General features: G+C 45.5%; 1 protein-coding gene across 2 annotated transcripts in view; it reads left to right on the forward strand.

The window, feature by feature from the left end:
* Positions 1–1,338: 1,338 nt before the first annotated feature.
* The window catches only part of trabd2b (TraB domain containing 2B), a 121,183-nt gene continuing 105,479 nt past the window's right edge, over positions 1,339–17,042 (forward strand). Inside the window, exons 1-3 of one of the 2 annotated variants that reach the window (XM_084067104.1) lie at positions 1,339–1,665; positions 1,742–1,935; positions 6,579–7,148. In XM_084067104.1, coding sequence (XP_083923230.1) covers positions 1,807–1,935; positions 6,579–7,148 — 699 coding nt within the window. In that variant the 5' untranslated portion in view covers positions 1,339–1,665; positions 1,742–1,806. Of the gene's footprint in view, positions 1,666–1,688; positions 1,936–6,578; positions 7,149–17,042 lie in introns of both variants that reach the window. The other variant, XM_084067103.1, reaches the window with a different exon arrangement.

The following is a 17,042-nucleotide window of genomic DNA, read 5'->3' on the forward strand; positions in this document are numbered from 1 at the left end:
TTGAAAAAAACACCAGAGGCTGTTTTTGCATAATATAGAACAAGAACCATTGACATTCCCAATTTCTCATCTCTCAATTGATGCTAAAACCGTAATCACTTAAGCCCTATTTTATAATTAGTCATACAAGACAGTGTTGCTGGTCGAAAATAGCCGATGTTCAAGTGCACCGCGTTGCATTGCAAGGTGTTGTGAGCTTGGACATCTGCTATTTTTTGCCCATTTTCGTTCGCCTATAATGACATTCCCCAAAATAGGGACGCAAGGTTGAACATGCAGGTTAATGAACGGTGGCCAGTCTTCAGAGGGGAACAAGTGTCTGCATTTTACAACGCGGACAAAGAGTTTACAGCCATGCTGATCAAAGGTACACGGCACAAATGGCCATGGTCATCTTAACAGAGACTACAATAAGCACATATAGGGGCAATTGTTTCACCGCGGCACTCCTGAGCGGATGGAACTGACTCAACTGAGCGAGGAGTGGTGGTGAGGAGGGGGGAAACATGTCAGGGGGACAAAGAGTTGCTTGTCCAAGGCATGTCTGCCATCGGCCCTGCAGGGAGGGGCCCGGTGCCACTTGTTTGAGGGGTTCTCCGTGATAAATTGCTCCCTACTTGACTCTGTCACACTGTCTGCCACTTGGACAATAACCGGAGGTCACGGTGGAGTAGTGGAGCATCGACACTGTGGCCCCCCGCCTGCACAGAGAGAGGGGGCCACTTAATCTCAACATGGGTCATTCATTCTGAATCCACGGTGCTACATAACGGGGTGATTAATGCATTGACGGAGGAACCATTAGACTGAAAATAAATAAAACACTTTTCACAGTTGTCTTTACGCGGGCTTGTTTATTTATGGCCATTAATCATGCATGTGAGGATTTGACACACAAGTGGCAGCGATAAAGAGCCTGTGTAAATGCGTGGCTGCGGGATGGTCAAACAGCCACTGACAGAGATAAATGTGATCCCATAGAAGAGGAAACAGATGACAACGTGTTAAATGTTACTAATCTCAGTCGTTGGAATGGTTCTGTTTAAACATCCGCTGCCAGCGTTGTGCGTGCCACCTGCCTTAAAGTGTAGGCTACAGGCTACACACTGCTCTTTTAGTGACACTTTTGGACACACCACCCCACCCCCCGGCCCCCATAATAATGTTTTTAAGTTGCACTCACGCAATCCTGGCTGCAATCACCCTCTCTCTCTCTCTCTCTCTTTCTCTTTCTCTCTCTCTCTCTCTCTCTCTCTCTCTCTCCCCGGCCGTGGCAGCCTCGCAACCTGCGCTCCCCTCCTCTTAAAATAAGCAGGAGTGGAGGGGGGATCTCCTCCTCCTACTACTCCAGTCAACAAGCTTCAGCTTCGAGTGGAGCTGAGGAGCGCACCGCGGAAACCTCCCCAAGAACAGGCTAGGTCCTGTGGCTGCGACAGGACGGGACAGCAGCGATTGGACAAGAGACAAGACAAGAAAGTTAAACTATATCTAACCGGCAGGGAACCGTAAATAACTTGTGGAATGGCGGAGGGGCGGAACGCTGGTCCTCCGGTCGGACACGGACACCACATGTGAGCCGCGGAGTGTCGCCGGTAACTTTTTGTAACGTTAAAAAAAAGTCGACAGTTGGGAAGAGAGATTGAGAGACAGAGAGAGAGAGAGAGAGTGAGAGAGAGAGATAGAGGGAGACAGAGAGAGAGAGAGAGAGAGAGAGAGAGAGAGAGAGAGAGAGAGAGAGGAGGGGATAGAAGTCAGTGCGAGTGTTAAAGGATAGATCTGTCGTAAGTGTCACCTCATCTTGTGACGATGGTCTCTATGCCGGGAGTCCGCTGGTTCCTGCTGAGCGCTCTGCTGCACGCGGTGGCACCCCGGGGCGCCGCGGTGGCACCCCGGGGTGCCCGGGACAGACCCAGGCAATGTGAACTTCCCAAGGCGGTGAGTCGGCTGTTGACAGTTTGTTGTGACTCACTTGCCCATATTTGTTATGTTATGTTAGGAAAGCTGTCGCCTTTCTATGATGTCCTGTTAGGCTATAGGCTACGACATTGAATATTTATGTTAAATCAGACCAACGGTTTCAAACTTTACATGTTTTTTTTTCGGATACAGGATATGTGAGCACTTGGGACATCTGGGCAACTCGATGTAAAATTGTCTATTTTGTCCATAAATTATTTTAAACAAAAATGTAATATTTGGAAAAGTAAAGTAGCCTATAGTCTACATGATGTGAACATGCTTAAACATTCGACAATGGTCTAATATTTCTACAATTGCTACAAATTGTTACAAAACCTGTAAATCCAGTCATTTTGGGGAATAAACAAGGACCTGAAGGATACATTTTAAGTCTGATAATGATGTACCGTGCATGTTCACATCATGTATAGCCTACTTTATATTACTTAAGACCATTTTTCAAATATTAGATTCAAAAAAACATTTTAGACAAAATAGCCAACCAACCAACCAACCAGGTGCCCAGATGTCCCTAGTGCCCACCTATCCTGTATCCGTTGTTTTCTTTGATGTTTATTGACATTTGGTGTTAAAGTGAATTTAAGGAAGGTTGGCTTAAGTGAAAATAACACAAATAAATGGCTAGGCCTATTGTAGGCTATTGAAATGATGCACTGCAAACTATTTTAAATGTTGATGCGAATTGGTCACATTTTTAAGAGTAGCCTAGTCTAATTACAATAATCATTAGACCATCACTCTAGGCTCAGTCAGTCTATTCCATAATTATGATAATTTAATGAATAGCCTATAATCTACTGACAATAGCCGTATTGCATTTTTTAAACCAACATTTATAATAAAGGTTAATCACTTTCTTTCAGACTACATTAGGCATTATTTTACATGGCGCACGGTCTCAGTAAAAAGACAAAAATATTCATCATCACACGCGTGAAACATTTGGGCTCAAAACTTTGGTCCTGACTTTCCACGAACGAAGAAAAATGTGCGCCTTGGAAATGAAGCCATGCAGTTGCCAAGTGAAATGAAATGGGTGCCGTTCGCCAATTCTATGGCTGTTTATGTGACAAAAGAAAGTGTGGGGGAACACCCACGGGTGACTTGACTTCATATGCATTTATTTGGAAAAGTTTCAGTGACCTTTCAGAAGTGATCATGTTTCCGCGAGACGCGGCCTATTAAAGCACTTATCGGGCATATTCGCAAAATTATGGAATGGGTTGAATTTACACTGCGAGCGAGGAGTGCGGTGCTGTCCTGGCAGCACCATGTGTTCGGGTTCAATTAATGTGAGTCCTCTCTAATCTGAGCCAGACCGTAGAGCTGTCGCTCCCGTCTGTCTGTCTCTCGGTGTGAATGTATCAGAGATGGAGAGATGAGATGAAGGGGAACTTAATTAGAATCATGACTGCTGAGTGCAGACGCTGCGTGCGTCCAGCACGCGCTCTGGCTGGCTGGCTGGTTGGTTGGCTGGCTGGTTGGCTGCATAGATAGAGTTATAGGTTGGCTGGCTGACTGGCTGGTTGGCTGCATAGATAGAGTTATAGGTTGGCTGGCTGACTGGCTGGTTGGCTGGCTGGCTCGACGCGCTTCATGGTCCCTTTCGTTTCCAAAACGCTCGCCCCAAAACACAGTCGCCCTATGCCTTAGTAACCCAGTGGTGTCTTCTAGTTTTTTTTCGGAGGGCATACAATATGCTCGACATGCGCGTGGTCATGGTTATGCTCGTGCGTGTAACACGGGTAAAACCTTATTTTCTAAACGTAGCCTTAGTAAAAGTAAAACTATGCCTATACCTAACTGTATTCCTAAACTTAACCTCAGACAGCACAACTATGCCTAATAAACCCTAAACGTATTCCTAACCTTATCCTCAGTACAAGAATATACAAAGAAATACAATAATACAAGAACCGCTGGGGGCGAGTGGTCCGGGGGAAAAACATGGGGGCGAGCGTGTTTTGGGGCGAGCTTTCCTGTCACCGACGCACTGACTTGGTCCCTGTTTCAAAACGCAGAATGAATGGGCCCAACAGAGAATCACACGACCTCTGCATCATACTATAGGGAAATCAGCAATAGAAGTGCGACGTGGTCGCCTGCTGCACTGGAGTTATATATGAAGATAACTTGGAAGGGTATAGGGCCACTGCATGGCCATGAGGGAGTCATTACACATCAGAGGCTATTGTTTCATTACATCTATAAGGATAATGGAAGTGTTGTCAGAGATCAGCTGAAGGGTTCATGCTTCTTCTGTACATGTGATTTGTAATACGTCAGTACAGTACTTTCTGCTTTGTGTTAAAAGTAATTACCCCATAAAAAAGGAGCCCTGCATGCGTGCGCGTCAGGGCTCTCCTCCACGCAGAGCGCTATATGGACGAGTAGAGCAAGTGAGCAGCGTTGCCATATTTTGCGATAGAAACAAGCAACCAGGTCTAGGAAAACAAGCCCAAAAGAAGCAACTATATAGGGCCACATGAGCACTTTAAACCTATGTGGGTCGTCTATTTGAAAATAGCAGATCTACAAGCTCACAAAACTCTTGCTATAAAATGTGAAATATTTTGAATGTTTTTTTAAAACATTCTAACAACAACACAAATGCTCCCCTGGGCACAAAACATTTTCATGAAATATTTGAGAACCACTGGTTTGAATAATAATTTTAAAAATTGGAATCAAGCTTAAATAAGCAAGTACACTTTAGAAACAACTACCAATATTTACAAGCAACTTTACAGAAAAACAAGCCCAAAGTCGCTTATAATAAGCTGACATGGCAACACTGCAAGCGAGCAGAGGCAGAGCAACAGAGAGTTTTGATCCTCGTCTGGAATTTAGGCTTGTTGTCTAGCCGAAAATAATAGATCTACAAGCCCGCGACCGCGACGCATTGTGAATTATACATCGGCCATATTCGGCGAGTGACACCTGTGTGCAAGTATGAATCCGATTTTTATGCAATAGGCATTAGGCCTACCTATAGGCCTATACTGTGAAATATTCAAACGAGAAACTCGACCGCACTTTCCATATTTAGTTGAATCTGATTTTATTTTATGATTGTGCCCATTCCTATACTGGCCAGTTAACAAAATATGCTGCCTTTGGAAAAAAAAGTTAACTAAAGCGCACCCCAAAATATGATGTGGACTCTTGTGGCGAGAATACACTGTAATGTGATCCAAACCCCTTTCCGTTATTGCAACAGGCCCGGCCAAAGTGAAAATTGAGTTAGAAACGTCGAAACTAAAGTCACTTTTAAACGTTTCAATATTTGCATAGGCAAAATATGGTTTGAAAATTGAATATACCACTCCCTATTTATTTTATTTTTTTGCCATGGTGGAAACATCGTGCCAGCAATTATGTTTATTGCAGTTAATTATGATCATAACATAACTTGCCACAAAATGTCTTAACTAGCTTTTGGCAGTCATTTGAAAAAAGCCTTATACATGACAAAGTCGGCATTGGCAGCTTGCAGTATAATTGGAACACAACCGAAGGAAAACTTGATTAAATTTAAGAAGTAAACATTTTCTAAAGAATAACATTATTATACAGTAATGGGTTTCATACCAAAAAAGGCTTGATTGCATTATATCGCAGAAGCCAGAATTTCATGTTGTTTCTAAATGCTTATTTGTTTCCCTCAGTGATTCACAGTCAAGCATAATAGTTGAATGGCTTAATACACACATCAAAGCATTAATTTCCTGCAGTTGCAGCACATGCACAACACATTTACAGTCTAGAGTGCATGACTGACACTTCAACACAAAACACAATATTATAACTGTTCACTTGCCATGATTGTTCATATTTGTTCAACTTCCAGCCAGACATTATTTTGTGTATAAGTAACCACAATAAGACATGCGCATCCTGTAAACGAACTCATAAATCATAGAAACAATAACCATCCGTGGCCCTTTCAGCGCTTGAACGGCTGTATAAAAATCCATTTCACAAACAAAAGTAGGCCTATCATGGTGGGGTCAGGACGAGGCCCAGATTTCTTTTAGCGTTCTGACTTTTATGAGCTCCAGTACAGTGTTTGCACTGCGGCAGCAGTGCCTCGAAATGCTTCCCAGAGCTGCAGAGCGTTTGGCAACAGCATTATGCACCTCAACAATACACGGGGGTCTGTTTACAGTGCACAAGGCCTCTATAAACTGCCTGACTTTACCACAGCAGGAGCAACTACACACACACACACACACACACACACACACACACACACACACACACACACACACACACACACACACACACACACACACACACACACACACCACAGCACAGGGCTGTCTTGGTTTCTCTCCTGCGTTCACCCCTCGTTGGTAGTTCAATATACAGTTTGAAGACCTGCAGTTCACAAGCCAGAAAGCTAAAAATATTATTATTATTTTTTTTACAGTTGTTCACAGAAAAATCCTCAATGTTAAATGATTTTGCTGTGTTGGAAGGCTCCATAATAATAAGACAAGACAAGTTAAGATAAGACAATGGTTTGCGTATCTCAGATTTCTCTTATCAAATGTGTTCTTCTGGTTCCTCTCCCTCCCCCCCCCCCCCTCCCACAGCAAAGTGACATGAACTCCTTCCTGTGGACAGTGAAGCGCGCGCCGCCCCATCCTCCGTCCTACCTGTTCGGCACCATCCACGTGCCCTACACGCGCGTGTGGGACTTCATCCCCGACAACTCCAAGCGGGCCTTCCAGGGCAGCCCCAACGTCTTCTTCGAGCTCGACCTGACCGACCCGCTGACCATCTCCAAGCTGACCAGCTGCCAGCTGCTGCCCCACGGGGAGAACCTGCAGACCCTGCTCCCCAGGGACCTGTACCGCCGCCTCAAGCGCCACCTGGACTACGTCAAGCACATGATGCCCTACTGGATGACGCCCGACCAGCGGGGGCGCGGCCTGTACGCGGACTACCTGTTCAACGCCATCGCGGGCAACTGGGAGAAGAAGAGGCCCGTGTGGGTGATGCTGATGGTCAACTCGCTGACGGAGTGGGACGTGCGGTCCCGTGGGACGCCGGTGCTGGACCTCTTCCTGGCCCAGGAGGCGGAGAGGATGGGGAAGAGGACGGGGGCCGTGGAGAGAGTGGAGGAACAGTGTCACCCGCTCAACGGACTCAACTTCTCCCAGGTGAGAGACCATGAGTGCGAGGAATGCATGTTTTTTCAAAATCTATCAGTTTGTAGGAATCAATATGCAAATGTGACATATGCAAATGTCGCTTGGCACTTTTCTCAGTTGAAAGTAACGTAATTTCTGTCAAGCAAAAAAAGGAAAAGGGTTGTGTGTGCAAATTCAAGGCGAGTATTGATTTCACCTCAAGGCACGGGTACCCAGCCAAGATAATTGTTTTCTGGCTCTGGGAATAGTTGCTGAATGAAAAATAAACTTCTCACGCAGTCTAATAATCAAACAACAGTAGCTACAGTAGTGATATTAGCATTGCAAGTGAGAAATCCTCAGTATTTGAATAGGGCAAATACAACTGTAAAGGATTGCTGTGTGTTTTAGAGCAATGGACATACAGCAACGGTCAGAGTCTTTGAAAGGAGCTGTTGGGGGAATGTGGGAAAAGACAATGGAAGGACACGAAACAGTGAAAGTGGGATTAAAAGCTGTCAACTGGAGACGGCTGTATGGTTATGGATGTTCCTCTCCCTTCACAACACAAACACACACACAACAGCTGAGTCTGCGTTGAGAGGCTGGCTGAGCAATGCACAATGAACTGCAAAGTCTGTTTAATTTAAAGCTGCATTCAAGTTTCATGTCCTACCCGGCATGTGAACCCAAGTCTCCTGCGTGGGAGAACAAACGTATTTTGCTCTTCCAAGACGGAATCCTTGCGAGGTCATGGGAGATATTGCTCCTATGGGCTTCAGGCAGTACTACTTGTCAACCATTAGGTGTCCTGCCCGACGACAGTGTCTAGGTAGACCACCTCCCACCACTGCAGATATGCTGTGGTTGGATATGACATGTGGATAAATGAACACTTGAGTATTTTACTGCGTAGAAGGTGAGAAGTGTGAGAAGTGTGGAGAACTCTCTCCTTCATGAATGCAGAGACAGCGTGTCTGGCCTCCTGCTGTATCACTGCAACCCTGCTCTGTAACCGGAGGCTGAAAGATGAGCAAAATAACGTAATTGCTTGATGAGCGAAACATCGGGCAGTGTATCCGTGTTTCATTGCGGCTGTTATGGTGCGAGGATGAAGAGAGTATTTGGGAGTCTATTTAAAGGATGGCCCAGGATTGGAGGTCTCCTATTTGAAGTCTTGTTTTTCCCTCAATGTGGGAGGTCTCGGTATGTTTGTGATGAGCTTTGACAGGACCAAGGAGATTTTGTCTTCTCATTCATACTCTAATAATTATGATCTCTGACCCACGCAGATGAAGGACATGCTTGTTTGTGCGTGCGGGCGTGTTTTGTGCGCTCGCACAGGGACAACCGCACACATGTGCCTGACATGCTTGCCACACACAACGGTATATTAGCAACATGCGTCGCAATAAGCCGCGCAATTCGCACATTGCAGTGTAGTGCAACATAAGCTGTAAGGGAGGTTCCTGGGTCTCCATGTGACGGGCTGAGGGGCTCCTGGGCTAATTTGAGAGGCGGCGGGGGCTCACACAAGCTCTCCTCTTTCATCAGGACCTCTTAAGTACGCTGTCAAAACCGCACAGCACGCGCATGTCCTACATATGCCTAAATCCATAGGGTTAATTTAACTTACGGGTCCATTCTTACACTCCAGCGTTAACCACTTAAACCCTATATACTTAGCTGACTGGGGTCCCCCAGGGCTCTATACTAGATCCACTCCTTTTCCCCCTGTACTCCAAATCTCTTTGCCGCAAATAGCCGATCTATAAGCTCACAGCGCATTGCAAAGCAAAGCTTGTAGATAATAATTTAGCTGAATGTTTGCCACAGAATATAGGGCTAGGGTTCAAGTGTTTAAATAAGTACTTTGCATTTTACTGCTATGAGCTTCATTGCCCCTATAATAAGCTCTGAGAGGCATACTGTGCTTCTACTGTATGTAGTGCATGTGATAAAAAGCTATTCAAAGCACTTTGCTTGTTCTATCTGCATCTGCTTTTTGTGTGCTCTAGACTAGCATGTAATAGATAAAGGCAAGAAATCTAAGACATAATGTCTTTGGATTAAACAAAAAGAAACATTTGCAAAAGTTTCCTAACAATATGATCTGTATTAAGAGTGTCAGTTCAGAGCCTCTACCCTTAATAACAACACTGTTTTAAATTACAGTGTTAAACGGTTGAGTTACTGTACCGTATCCAGCAAACACAAATATTTCTGCTTCCCTAAGAGTCTCAGTTAGACTCCAACTAGTACCCGCTTTTGTTCCTCAGAGAAGAGCCAGGGAGATGATTTCACAAGGATGACGAAGTCACTCCTGAGAATATGAGACAGGTGTAGTGTATGTCAAAAAATACAGGCATAGAGAAATAGTTATTATCGTAATAATGAATAACTATGCCCCTGCAGAGTGCGAGGACCTTTTGCACTTCCGAGCATGTAACCTTCCATCCGCCCAACCTCATTTCCAGACCTGTATGAGAACAATTCCGAGTCGAAATGAAACTGACATGGAAACCATTATTCTCAATTATTATAATTTGCGATATAATCTGAACACCACGGTTGATTGGAGCCCTCCTCGCTTGATTGGAACGGCAATGAGGTCAGCGGGAACGGATAGTCCAAAAAAAAGAAAAGAAAATGAAGCGCATAGGTGGGGGCGTCAGGGACGAGAGAAATGAGAGAGGAAGAGAGAGAGAGAGAGAGAGAGAAGAGATGGAAAGTGACAAGGGGATAGGAAGAGAGTGAGGAGGCAGGAGAGGAAGACGGCAGAGAAGGAGAGGAGAGAAGGAAACAGGGGAGGAGAGTGATGTGCGTCACGTCTGCACTAACTCTAATCTGAAATATGACCACGGCTTCTCCGTGAGATCTAAGTTTGGGAACGGGTCCAAACCCTGCCGGCCTCCACATAATATTTGTTCCCAATAAAAGTAGCTCCTCACAATATCCTGTAACTGTGCTGCTCCGGCGTCGCCAAGGGGCTCTCAGAAATATGAACGCCGGTGATTCATCATCTGCCACAGGGTTCCTTTTTTTCTGCTTTCATAGGCACCTGGTCGCAGCGTTGCCAGCAACAAGGGGAGAACAGTGCAGAACGACGGTCTCGGGGCATGGGCATAGTCCAGCTCCCTTTGGTCTGCGCTGTGAAACATCTGGCATCATGAGGTCAACCCTCATCACCCAAGGGTCCTGTGACCTCACAGGAAGTCCTTTTTGAATGAGTGGCCGTATACAGTAGATAAATAGACCCTCCTGGGTAGGGAGGAGGAGGCATGTATTAGTGCAGGGATGTTGTGGTTTGGAGATGTCAGTTGTGGTGAGGTGCATGTGTGGGTGGGTGAGAGAACGAGAGAACGAGAGAACGAGAGAACGAGGGAGGGAGGGAGAGAGAGAGAGCGAAACAAAGAACCCGAGAGAGAGAGAGACGGAGAAAGGGAAAGAGTGATCAACTAGGTGTGCCAGGCCTGGAGTGGTTGGCAGCGAGCCTGACAGACAAGGGCTTTCTTTTAGACTTCTCGGAGCGCATGGAGCTCTGTGCGAGAGGCAGTGAAACATTAGGGGACGGGGGGGAAACAAAGGCAGGCCGGGGCGCATGGTTCTTCTCCAGCTCCGTGGAGGCCGATGGAGGTCGACAGCTGGGCGTGCCGGCGAGTACCAAAACACTCTCTGCCGGCACGCTATGAGTGGCGCGGTGGGACGGCCGGCGGAGGCCAGGCTGGCCTAAAAGGGTGCAAGCTGCACAAGCGCTGCTCTGGGAAGCCATAACACCGACCATACTTCCTTTTCCCCCCGAAGCCATTGTACGATCGTGCCTGTATGTTTTGTTTCTCCCCGTCCGTGATATGTTTTCTCCCGTCTAAACGCAACACTCCCCTGCACAGTTCATCTTCAAAGTGGGTATTGTGCAGTGCGTCGCACGGGATCCTCATAACTTGGAAATGGAAGTTGCCCCCTATAGTTTCTGAGAAATGTTACAGGACTATTTTAACCCATTAAGACCGGGAATGCATCTGTGTCATTTTCAATTTCTTTGGCTATTCAAAAATAACAGATATACAAGCTCATGGGGCGGCAGCGAGTGCCGCGCTACGAGCTTGTAGATCTGCTATTTTTGAAAAATCTTGAAGATTTGTGCAAATCTTTGAATGGATATATTTTTAAAGTGAACATTTGTAATATCATTTTGGGGGTCCTTTACTTCACATGAAAAAGTTTGAGCATCACTGATATAGAAACTTTTCAGAAACTGTTAGGATTTAGACGACATTTGTAGAATTGGTCTCAGGTCTTAATGCAGGTCTTAATGGGTTAACCACTTAGGCCTGATTTATACTTACAGTATGCTGCTTGTAGATTGGCTATTTGTGAGAAAATATATATATAAAAAAAAGGTTTTAAACGTTGAACATTTATAATGACGTGCCCAAAACAGGGACGCCAGGGTGAAAGTGGATTTAAACTGTGCTCAGGGGATATTTAGTATTGCAGTTCAGATGTGAACCAGACCATCCAAGTGTAATGCCCCCAGCCAGCATGCTTCTCTCATTCCCAGTGCATAAACACCCCTATTTATTTACCCTGGGTTCGCATTGCAGCCGGGGCCGCGCGCCGGCCCATGTCGGGGAGAGATGACATCATAACGGTGGCGCCCGTCTCTTATAGGCAGGGGGCAGGGGTCGCGGTGGGAGGTGACTGTGGGACCGAGGGCAGCGGAGCGGTGAGGAGACTGGCAGTCTGTGGCAGTCGCCACGGGGTCAACTCCGGGCACTGCTGAGCAAGGCAGGGAGGGAGCAGCCAATCAGTTAGAGCAGAGAGAGAGAGAGAGAGGGGCCAAGCTCAGCCCCAGGCAGCCAGCCCCGGGCCGAGTTACTATCACAACGGTCCTATTTTCACTGTGCTGTGATCTGGAGAGAGAGAGAGAGAGAGAGAGAGAGAGAGAGAGAGAGAGAGAGAGAGAGAGAGAGAGAGAGAGAGAGAGAGAGAGAGAGAGAGAGAGAGAGAGAGAGAGAGAGAGAGAGAGAGAGAGAGAGAGAGAGAGAGAGAGAGAGAGAGAGAGAGAGAGAGAGAGAGAGAGAGAGAGAGAGAGAGAGAGAGAGAGAGAGAGAGAGAGAGAGAGAGAGAGAGAGAGAGGGGGGAGGGGATAGAAGTCAGTGCGAGTGTTAAAGGATAGATCTGTCGTAGGTGGGGGGGGGTCCCCAGTATATTGTCACCTTCTCCTCAGTGCCAGCAGGGAAGGGACTTGACAGGACAGGACCAGTGTTGCCATGTCGGCTTATTATAAGTGACTTTGGGCTTGTTTTTCCTCTAAAGTCGCTTGTAAATATTGGTTAGTTGCGGCTTGCGTTTTTTTAGGCTTGTTTCTAAAGTGTAGTTGCTTATTTGGGCTTGTTTCCATTTTTTAAACCAGTGGTTCTCAAATATACCCAAATGAATATGTATTTGTCCCTAACCCCCATCCATAGACTGAAAATGTTTTGTTGCCAGGGAGACCCGTACCAGATTTGTGTTGTTAAAATGTGTCAAAAATCTTCCAAGTATTCCACATTTTATTTCATGAATTTTAGAAAATAGACGATCTAAAAGCTCACAACGTGCGACGCGTTGTAAGCTTGTAGATCTGCTATTTCCAAATAGCCGATGTGTATATAGGTTTAAAGTGCTCTAGTTGCTTCTTATGGGCTTGTTTTCATAGACCTGGTTGCTTGTTTCTCTCGCAAAATCTGGCAACACTGGACAGGACAGGACAGGAGGATCTGGTTTCTTTCTGCTCCGCTTGAGGCCGCACTGTGACCTCCTCCTCCTCCTCCTGGCGAGGAGGTGCCCTGTGTGCACTGCGGCGCTCCAGCCACAGGGGCTCAGTGACAGTCTGGCATGTCTATTTCAATCAGGCCGTACCCTGTAGTGAAGACGTGGATGTGTGGCTTTTCTGCCTCTGCGGCGCTGACACGCCGTACGAGCCTCACACACATCATGCTGTGGGCAGAGTGTAGAGCTTGGGTTATTCATGGCCTAGAGCGGGACTCCAGGCGATACGGCTAAAATATCATATCCCAGTGCGTCTTTTTTCTTTTTTTAAACAACATATACAGTGTGACGGCATGTAGTTTTACCAATAAAATGAAAGTTTACGAGAAGCGCATGACTCTTCAATGAATGATGAACTGGCATTATTCAGGGCCAGGAGCACAATGTAAGCCACTGCAGCTAAAATCAATTCATATCAAGAGTATTTTTATTATTTGCATTTATAATAAGATCTAGTCTAGTTTTCCCCCAATAAAAAAAAAAACTTTTATAAGAAGTATTTACTGTGAGTAGGAGTCTATGTCAGACTGGGCCTGACTACTGGCTTATAGCTTATATGGTTCAAATAGTGCAGTATGTTGTTTTTTGTTTTCCCTAAGATTATTTTTTTGGCATTTCTGCTTCATTTCGAGAGGACAGAGAGGCAGGAAAGAGAGAGGATGACATGCAGTAAAGAGTCTTGGGTTGGATTCAAACCAGGGTCAGGATGCGGGAAGGACTGTAGCATTATTTATGCCAATTCTTCTCAACCTGTGGGTAGGGACCCTCAGGGGGGTCCCCACATGATTGTGGGGGGGGGGGGTCCCCAGATGGCAGTGAAGTGACAATTTAAGACCCTTTAAATACCTAAAAAAAGAAGAAAAGAAGGAAAAGACCATTACTGCATCAAAAGTAATCAACAAACTGGTCAAACATTGGCCAAACTGTTAAATAATAAAGAAAGAGGATTTAAAAAAAGAAAACATCCGATCTACAAGCTCGTAGATATTATTTTTCCCACAATATTTATTGGTGGAACCGAGTCAAACTAAATGTAATGCCTCAGCCGATTACATTCCAAGTGCTTATCAGGGGAGGGGGTCACCAGTTCAAATATTATTTTGGGGGGTCACAGCCTGAAAAGGTTGAGAACCACTGATTTATGCGGTATGCGCTCTTACTCTGTGATCCACCGGGGTGCCCCGCATGCAGTTTCCCGCATAACAATACAAAACTTAATCTTCGGTAGCAGCTATTGTTTCTATCCAGTTTTTACACTATAGAAAAATACATCAAAATTCAACTTTATTGTCACATCACTGGTTTACAGGTGTAAAGAACGGGGTGAAATTCTTTTTTGGTTTTCAGGATGGGAGGGGGGGAGTAAGGAGAAAAACACAGGAAAGAAACAGGTCAAAAGTCAAATCAAAGATATATGCATTTGTAAGTAAAGCATAAACATTTGCAGAAGAAAAAGTATTTATTGTGTTGGCATACATAGATTTTTATGCGGAACATAAACTAAATTATCCATTTGTAACTCAAATGTGTAGCCTTTTGTACACTCCCAGAGGATTTGACTGTGTACATTTCATTAAACTTTAAATGTCACCGACAAAGTTAGAAAACAGTGTGTTTTTTATGGCTCCGTACCAGCCGACATACATTACAATGTGGTATATGTCTCTGTCCTGACCAGGACCGGATAGATCCGGAGTTCTGCGGCAACAAACGAGTGCTGGTTGATGGTCATATATGGTGTGTGGTGAATATGAATGTGATATAGCCTGGGTTGGAGACACATAAAGCACAGCGAGGTGAAGGTCTCCTCTGGTCACATCAGGGTTTCTGAGAGCAACGAAACCAATTTAAAATATCGTCGCTATCGCGTAGAAACCTTGTATGTCCAAAACCATCACTTTTCGGGAGAAAAAAAGAACCTGTGATCCAATGGATCCATTGGAGATATAATTTAGTCACAAGCTCTTTTTAAATGCTTGTCATTCGTAAACAAATATATATTATAAAACCCTCAGACGGAGTTAAAAATGCTCACTTTCAAACTCTTTAAAAAACTACAAAAATAGTCGTTCTACAAGCTCACGGCTTGTCAACGTTTTGTGAGCTTATAGATCTGCAATTTTGTATATTTTTTTGCGACACTGTTGTACGACAAAGTAGGGCATTAATTAACCAATAAACTAAAAGTTTAAATATGGAGATACAAGCTTTCTGTCGAACAGCGACGATATAAATCTCTCATGTGCGGTATCATAATGTCATGACATGGACACTTCGCGTTGTGCGTTCTTTCGACCGCGCTCGCGTAAATAAGGCTTCCCCCCCCCTCCTCTTTTATGAAATGGGAGGAATTAAGTAACATCCGACCATACCCCTAGTCAAATATTTACATTCCATGGCGGGTGTGTAAGACTGGGGTCGGAGCGCTCTCTGGGCCGCAGAGAAGCTGAGTGATGGAAAAAGAATGTCTCTCCATTCTGCTCGTCTCTCTCTCTGCTTCCACATCGTCGCTGTCGGGTGGAAACCTTGTAAGGCCAAAACCGTTACTTTTCAGTAAACAGACAAAAGAGCCTGTGTTCTAATGGATCCAATTTACAGTTTACAATTCAGGCATTTAGCAGACACTCTTATTCCAGAGCGATTTACAGTAAGTAAGGAAAACAGGAGGTAATACATCAAATGCATAGAAGTAATCATCTAGGATCATCAGTCTAAACAATAGTATATCCCAAAAATCTATAATCTGTACATTAAAACTATGCACAGATTGCACACTAGGATGCCAGGTCTACAAATGACCTGGCATCTGTCTACATAACATGCTATCTAAATTACATTTTAGCCTTTGCATAAACCTGCAAGGCCGTCGAGGCTAAGGCAAGTGCTATGGCAAGTGCTACGGGCTAAGGTGGAGTCTGAAGAGGTGAGTCTTCAGTTCAGATTACGGCGAAAGATTGGGAGTGAGTCTGCAGTTCTAGTTGTAATGGGGAGTTCGTTCCACAGTTTAGGAGCCAGAAGGGAGAAGAGTCTGGGACGTGTGGAGCGTTCCAGACTCTCCTCCCTTCTGATCCAATGTAGTTATTACTTGGTCACAAGCCTTGTTCGTATTTTTCACTATACAAAACCCACAGAGAGACTTAATAACGTCCACAATTTTTCAAAAATAGAGAACAATAGCCGATCTACAAGCACTCTCTCTTGTACGACAAAGTAGGGAATTAATTTATGAAAAAAACGTAAAAATGTGAAATATGGAGATACAAGGTTTCTCCGCGACAGCAATGACATGGAGCTCTCAGTTCTCCCTGTCTCCCCCTCTGTCTCCCTAACTGACATGTCCTGAGGCTCTGCTTGTCCCATCGCTAACCTGCTGCTCATCTGCACACATGCATGCGCGTGCGCACACACACTCGCACACACACACACACACACACACACACACACACACACACACACACACACACACACACACACACACACACACACACACACACACACACACACACACACACGCCCGCGCGCACACATACACACATACACACACGCGCACACACCAAACTTGTACTTGTAACACACTATTTCATGTCCCTTCCCTGCTGGCACTGAGGAGAAGGTGACAATACTGACACACACACACACACACACACACACACACACACACACACACACACACACACACACACACACACACACACACACACACACACACACACACACACACAGTACATTACATGTTCACCTACACATTCACACGCATTGACAGACACACACACACACACACACACACACACACACACACACACACACGCACGCGAGTTTGCACTCCTGCACACACACATACGCACGCACGCACGCACGCACGCACGCACGCACGCACGCACGCACGCACGCACGCACGCACGCACGCACGCACGCACGCACGCACGCACGCACGCACGCACGCACACACACATACACACACATACACACGCACACGCACACACATACACACGCACACACAGAGTGGAAAAAGAGGCGGAATAGGGGGGGGAGAACAGCGGAGGGAGCAGATTACCCTTTAAAGTGCAGTGGCGACACGCATCCTCCCTTTAAGCGTGCGTGACATCAGAG

The sequence above is a fragment of the Gymnoscopelus microlampas genome, assembly GCF_963454915.1.
Source record: "Gymnoscopelus microlampas genome assembly, chromosome: 9".
NCBI classification, from domain to species: Eukaryota; Metazoa; Chordata; class Actinopteri; order Myctophiformes; family Myctophidae; genus Gymnoscopelus; species Gymnoscopelus microlampas.